The sequence below is a fragment of the Triticum urartu genome, chromosome 7 (assembly GCF_003073215.2).
Source record: "Triticum urartu cultivar G1812 chromosome 7, Tu2.1, whole genome shotgun sequence".
Lineage (NCBI taxonomy): Eukaryota > Viridiplantae > Streptophyta > Magnoliopsida > Poales > Poaceae > Triticum > Triticum urartu.
Window position 1 is genome coordinate 116,523,769 of NC_053028.1, and position 7,352 is coordinate 116,531,120.

Below are 7,352 nucleotides of genomic sequence, written 5' to 3' on the forward strand. Positions count from 1 at the left end.
GCGGGGGGGGGGGGGGGGGGGGTTTTGGTGGGGTTTTTTTTTTTTTGAGGGGGGGGGGTTGGGGGTTTTGGGGGGTTAATTTAGGTGTTTCATATATTGTGTTAGCTAGCTATAATTAATAGAGAGATCCAAAACAACAGTGAGATAGGCTTCCACTACCCGAAGAGACCCGCCCCCATGATCTGGGAACGAGCTTGGGCACGCCAGAGAACATAATTGGAACGAGTGAGAGGTTCGGAGACGTTGTTGTTGAGGCCTATCTCACTGCTGTTTTGGGATGAAGCAATCTCACTGCTGTTCATCTTATTAACATCCTACCCAGTCGAGTTATTAAGAATGAAACACCCACTGAGCGTCTTTTCCATACTAAACCAGACTATGCTCCCCTTCGTATTTTTGGTTGTGCATGTTGGCCCAATCTCCGCCCATACAACAACAGAAAACTCATGTTTCGTTCCAAACAATGCGTTTTTCTGGGTTATAGTGCTCAACACAAGGAAGTCAAGTGTCTAGATGTCTCAAATGGTCGTGTCTATATTTCTCGCGATGTCGTTTTCGATGAAACATAGTTTCCTTTTGCTAAACTTCATCCAAATGCCGACGCTCTCCTTCGTAAAGAGATCCTACTTTTGGACTCTCATCTCACAAATAGTGGTATTAGGTCAGAAAAATTATAAACTTTCTGTTAGTGCCATCAGTTTTAGAAAAAATTATAAACTTTCTGTTAGTGCCATTAGTTTTCAAATTTGAATAGTTAAAATTTGAATAATGGTATTACGAGGGCCGAACCATAAGACATTAAAGCATTTCAAATGAACTCTGAAAAAGTTGAAAGTTGGCATGGTATCATAATTTCACCCACATAGCCGTCTATTACAAAGTTGGCATGGTATCATCATAATAGTTGCAGGAGAAAGTCTTCACTTTTTCTTCGCTTGTGTCATTTGCTTATTGCACCGTAACCATGGATAATCTTCATCGTTTATCAGGATGCTTGGGTCAGCCTTGACATTAAAGGGAGAAATTTCATGAAACTTTTCATAATCTTCAGACATGTCTGTCTTGCCGTCCACTCCCAGCATGTCCCTTTTTCCTGAAAGAACTATGTGGCGCTTTGGCTCATCGTATGATATATTCGCTTCCTTATCTTTTCTTTTTCTCGGTTTGGTAGACATGTCCTTCACATAGATAACCTGTGCCACATCATTGGCTAGGATGAACGGTTTGTCAGTGTATCCAAGATTTTTCAGATCCACTATTGTCATTCCGTACTGTGGGTCTACCTGTACCCCGCCGCCTGACAGATTGACCCATTTGCACTTAAACAAAGGGACCTTAAAATCAGGTCCATAGTCAAGTTCCCATATGTCCACTATGTAACCATAATATGTGTCCTTTCCGCTCTCGGTTGCTGCATCAAAGCGGACACCGCTGTTTTGGTTGGTGCTCTTTTGATCTTGGGCGATCGTGTAAAATGTATTCCCATTTATCTCGTATCCTTTGTAAGTCAATACAGTCAAAGATGGTCCCCTGGACAACAAGTACAACTCATCACAAACAGTGTTGTCACCTCTGAGACGTGTTTCCAACCAACTGCTGAAAGTCCTGATGTGTTCACATGTAATCTAGTCGTTGCACTGCTCCGGGTGTTTGGAGCGCAGACTGTTCTTGTGTTCATCGACATACGGGGTCACCAAGGTAGAGTTCTGTAGAACTGTGTAGTGTGCTTGAGACCAAGAATATCCGTCCCTGCATATTATTGAGTCACTTCCAAGAGTGCCTTTTCCAGTCAGTCTCCCCTCATACCGCGATTTAGGGAGACCTATCTTCTTAAGGCCAGGAATGAAGTCAACACAAAACCCGATAACATCCTCTGTTGGATGGCCCATGGAGAAGCTTCCTTCTGGCCTAGCGCGGTTACGGACATATTTCTTTAGGACTCCCATGAACCTCTCAAAGGGGAACATATTGTGTAGAAATTCTTTCGGTTCTCACTGTGCCATCACATCAACTTGGCATGCTCTTCGTTTCTGAACAGACGTTTCCTCTTGATCTTCACCAGCTCCCCCCATTGCAGCATCACCGTATTCAGGGGGCACATAGTTGTCATCGTAGCTGTCACGTACATCCATTGCCGGTTCATCTGCGTGCATTATATATAATTAAGTGTCCAAATTAATAGAAGTTCATCATCACTTAAAACCAAAGTGCATACATAGTTCTCATCTAACAACATATAGCTCTCCAGAGCATCTAATTAATTAAACCATACATTGAAACTATGTAAAACATTTCAATGCGAAAACAAATGCGATCATAATGCAACCAAGGTAACAATTGATCCAACGGCATAATGATACCAAGCCTCGGTATGAATGGCATATTTTCTAATCTTTCTAATCTTCAAGCGCATTGCATCCATCTTGATCTTGTGATCATCGAGACATCCCAACATGCAACTCCAATATCATCTTCTCCTCCTCGGGACGGGGCGTGACGGACCGCTAAACCTAGACAAATATTGTGGAAAATGGAGCTTGGAGGTCGAGCTTGGAGAGGAGAAAGCTTAAGTAGTGTGGCTCGGGCATTCCATCGAACACCTTGTGTGCATAGGAGGTGAGCTAGAGCACCACCAAGCCCTCTCCCCCTCGGCCAGAAAAAAACAGAGCAGTGTGCTCTGCTCTTACGCGAGGGGGTATATATAGGCACCTCATTGGTCCCGGTTAACCGTCTGATAGATATGATAAGATAATATTTTTGGTATTTTTGTGATAAAGATGCAAAGTAAAAAAGCAAAGGAAATAACTAAGTAGTAGGAGATTAATATGATAAGATAGACCCGGGGGCCATAGGTTTCACTAGTGGCTTCTCTCGAGAGCATAAGTATTCTACGGTGGGTGAACAAATTACTGTTGAGCAATTGACAGAATTGAGCATAGTTATGAGAATATCTAGGTATGATCATGAGTCCGAGACAAGTAGACCGACTCCTGCCTATCTACAGTATTAAGTTAAAAACAGAGTAACGCCTTAAGCAAGATGACATGATGTAGAGGGATAGACTCATGCGTGGTTCCAAAAGTCATCGTTGTGTCTCTAGGGGGTGCCTCCCTCCCCGTATATAAAGGAGTAGAGGAGGGGGAGCGGGCCGGCCACCCTTGGCGCGCCCCATGAGGAGTTCTACTCCCACCGGGAGTAGGACTCCCCCCTTTCCATGTTGGAGTAGGAGAGGAGAGGGAAGGAGAAAGAGGGAGAAAGGAAGGGGGGGCGCCCCCTTCCTAGTCCAATTCGAAATTGGGAGGTGAGGGGCGCGCGGCTGCCCCTTGGCTGCCTCTCCTCTTCCACCAATTGGGCCCATGAGGCCCATTAACCTCCACGGGGGGGGGGGGGGGGGGGGGGGGTCTGGTAACCCCCGGCCGGTACTCCGGTATATATCCGATAACCCCCGGAATCATTCCGGTGTCCGAATATTTTCGTCCAATATATCAATCTTCATGTCTCGACCATTTCGAGACTCCTCGTCATGTCCGTGATCACATCCGGGACTCCGAACTACCTTCGGTACATTAAAACACATAAACTCATAATATAACCATCATCAAACTTTAAGCGTGCGGACCCTACGGGTTCGAGAACTATGTAGACATGACCGAGACATGTCTCCGGTCAATAACCAATAGCGGAACCTGGATGCTCATATTGGCTCCTACATATTCTACGAAGATCTTTATCGGTCAAACCGCATAACAACATACGTTGTTCCCTTTGTCATCCTGTTCACACACACACACACAAGAGAGAGAGAGAGAGAGAGTTCATCAGTTCTTGTAGCCAACACTAATTCACATGCATCCAGATTAATTAATTGGTTAGTGGTTCCCTTTAACCTGTGATGCCGTGTAGTAGAAGCTGGTGGTGATGTAGCGACTAAACAGAAGAGACACATACATACAGGGGGAGGGAGCTCCTTGCAAGACACCGTGACATTTGGATGCTCCATCGTTACACACTTATCACCACGCACAGAGTAGGGCTTTCACATTGATCCCAAAAAAGAAAAGAAAAAAAGAGAGTTTGGCTTTCACATCACGCTCCATTCTGTTTTGGCTTAGTTGACATAGACCCTAATTTTAATATACTACTCTATTCCTATTTCCTATTTTGTTTTTATCCTGAGAAATAGAAAACTCTATTTACCTGATATATTTCTAATTTCCCATTATCTATAATATTTCTGCTTTTGTATTCACCTCGATGCCTTGCACGTGTGTGAAACCACCACAACACAATCCAAAACCATTTTGCTCTGATGTGAGACTTAGTATTGCGGACCTAGTTCGGCATTGCGATGGATTGTTATAATTTAGATCTTCCGACAAGCATTCTCTATTTTAAAATAAGCTTAGCACAACATGGTTCTATTTGAATTGAGGATCCATCATGTATGACTCGAGAGCTTAGGTATGAACAAATGAACTTTTGCTTCCGTGTATTCTTCACATACCACTTGTTCCACTAGTATGCCTTACATAATATTAGTTCTGAGTCCGAATTTCTTTACCATTGTACTAATATATAACTATGTATGATTGTTAGTTATGTCATACAACTATAACCTGTTCTATATATTGCTGCAGAAAGAGTAATAGTTGGTTTTACATGATATATTTCTAACCGAGTCGGCGATTCTGTTATCCTAGAATCATGTCCAAAATTAACCGGTGTATATGTGCCTGCAATCCTTGTTTAGTTCAAAATTTACCACCGATCAAGCATTGTAGCATTGCACCAATTAAGATCCATGTAAGTAAACTAAAAGAGGAGCTTAATTAGGGAAGCTATATGTATCATAGGGCCTTGTAGAATTGCAGTAATTAAGACCAACGTAGTAAGTAAAATAACAAAGGAGAGCTATAGGGTCCAACCTGTAAGCATAGACATTGTAGTTTCTTCCTTTGAGATACTCTTTGGTGACGTACGGTTCCTTCCCGTCAGACACTATGGGAGCGGCGGCAGCAGCAGCTGAAGAGATGGCATATGTCATCTGCACGGACCCACCTCCAAGGTCAATCACACCTACTGTCTTGACGTAGTCTCCTCCCAGTTTACCCAACAAATAATTTAGAGCAACCTACGTACAATATTTGTGTAACATCGGTAAATACGGAGTATGCATTTGTATGTAATGTATATACACAGATAGATGAAGTAATTAAGGCCATGTAGTAGTAGCGGTAGAGCAGCAGCAGCAGCAGCAACACCAACAGCAGTAGTACTAGTAGCAGCAACAACAACAATAGCAGTGGTAGCATATACCCATATGTAAGATCCTTCCTGAGATCCCTCGATAACATTGATCCAACTAGGATTGTACTGAAATTTGCTCTTGCTGTGGATAACATCCCTGACCTGTAATTTAGGAATAGGTTCAACAAGTCAGATTTTCAATCTTAACATCCATTGAAACAAGAAGAGAATATACTTCTCTATGTGCGTATCTCCGTCAAAAAAATGTGCTCAACCCAAGGCCTCTGACAGTGGTTAGTATCATATACTAGTATTTTAGTGATGATTTTCTTTTTCGCAAAAAGTGTATGATTTTCTTGACATTGTTTGTTTTGAGGTTGCTTACCACATACACCATGTGGCGTGCATGATTTCCATTGCATAGTAATATCATAGTCTAGTCTAGTATTATAATGCCACTTTATTTCTTGTTTTTAGAATTTTGGTGTGAAGTTGCGTACAGATTTATTTGTTGTTATTTCTTCTTATTCTATGCCCTATATCATAGTATCGTTAATTATAGTAACACATCATCTTTGTCTTGAGTGGCACTGCAGGCCATTCTTATGATACTTGTGTAGGGAGAAGTCTAAGAGATGAAAAATACTGCTTCAAGAATTTGCTCTGCCTTGTCATCCCCGATAAGCCTGAGTCCGGCCGTGGCCGGCACATCCGAATATTAATTTTAGTCAAGATTTTTGTTCAGATCTGAATTTCGGCTTTGTTGGTAGCTAGTGATTTTCATTCTCATCTGTATTACTAGTTAATTACGAACGAACCCCTAATTTAACGGGTGTTTCTCCCATGAGCCACCGAGGCACAGTGCTCTTGGCCTTGTCAAGCAGAGGTATGATAGACTTGGCCGCTTCTTGTGGCCGTCCGGCATATGAACTCAGTCCCGGTTCCACCTGCACGCACCAACAGATTAGAAGGGGTGAGAAAGAAACAAGAACATAGATGTGAACAAAGATGTTAAATGAACTCTGGGAGAGTTGTCATATGCGTGATCACCATCCGTCGTATGGAGTGTGCTCCATATGAATACGGAGGCTATTGGGTTTCTGCGCAAACTTAAAGTCTCGGTATCTTACTTTCATAATTATGGAACCCACTTGTCAATAGGACATCTTTTTTCCAATCATCTTGCCATTCTACGGAAGGTGGGGACCACATGAAATTTTCTTCGCGCCACATGTAATATACACGCAACTATTATAAGGAATGCGGTCCAAATGAAAACCCCGGGTCACCATATATGGAGGCTAAGAAACCATATATGAAGGGCACTCAATAAACTATGACGATCTCGTCAGGTATGACGACTCTGCTAGTGTCATTTTTAGCAAAATCACAGTAATGATGGTTAATATGGTGATCGAACCGATATAGCTATTCTGCTAGAGTTTGCTCTTACGTGGTTTGTGTGTCATATATACCTTGGCATAGAGCTCGATGTCGTCGCCGATCTCGACGAGGTCCATCTTCTTGTCAAACTGAAAGACATGGACACGCGTGCCCGTGCTACCAGCGTCAAAGATCACGGCGTACTTCCCTGGCGTCGCCACCAGCTTGGGCTCCTCGAGAATGACGCCGGCCTTCCGTCCGAGCACTGCGTCGGCGAAGGCAGAGCTGGCGGACGAGGAGACCAGGAGGAGGAGGAGGAGGATGCCCAAGGCATGAGCCATCGCGAGCTGCTGCTGTGTAGTAGCTACTGCAATTGCTCGAGTGGGTATGCTTTTAAAGGGGTGAGAGGGTGGGGCCAGGACTTTTACATGAGCATCCCCGGGATTTAGTTGGCCGTGCGACCGAGGCCCTACTGCGCAACTCAACAGTCCGAAATGGGCTACCTTCGTATGGAACATCTGCAGTACTCTACGTGATAGTACTACGGATAACACTAGCGCAACGTGTGTCGTGAAAGGATTTGGATGGGGTTGTTGGATCCGACGGACCTATATGTGGCTGCGCTGGACTCCAAAAGAAGAAAAGATCTGACGAAATTACAAAGTTTGCTAGTTGCTAATCAAGTATGGATCCAAATCAGTTGCTGTCTGGCCCCGGCCGGG

General features: G+C 43.6%; 1 protein-coding gene across 2 annotated transcripts; it reads right to left on the reverse strand.

The window, feature by feature from the left end:
* Positions 1-3,962: 3,962 nt before the first annotated feature.
* Positions 3,963-7,025, reverse strand: LOC125525001 (probable apyrase 3). 2 transcript variants are annotated; one of them, XM_048690028.1, is made up of 5 exons: positions 6,723-7,025; positions 6,067-6,194; positions 5,894-5,951; positions 5,317-5,409; positions 3,963-5,131 (listed from the first exon to the last, which is right to left on the reverse strand). In XM_048690028.1, exons 1-5 carry the CDS (start codon positions 6,969-6,971, stop codon positions 4,826-4,828), a joined length of 834 nt encoding a protein of 277 aa, XP_048545985.1. In that variant the 5' UTR covers positions 6,972-7,025; the 3' UTR covers positions 3,963-4,825. The 2 variants fall into 2 exon arrangements, with proteins under 2 accessions (XP_048545985.1, XP_048545986.1); XM_048690029.1 differs by lacking the exon at positions 5,894-5,951 and having other exon boundaries at positions 6,066-6,194; positions 6,723-7,020.
* Positions 7,026-7,352: the final 327 nt, after the last annotated feature.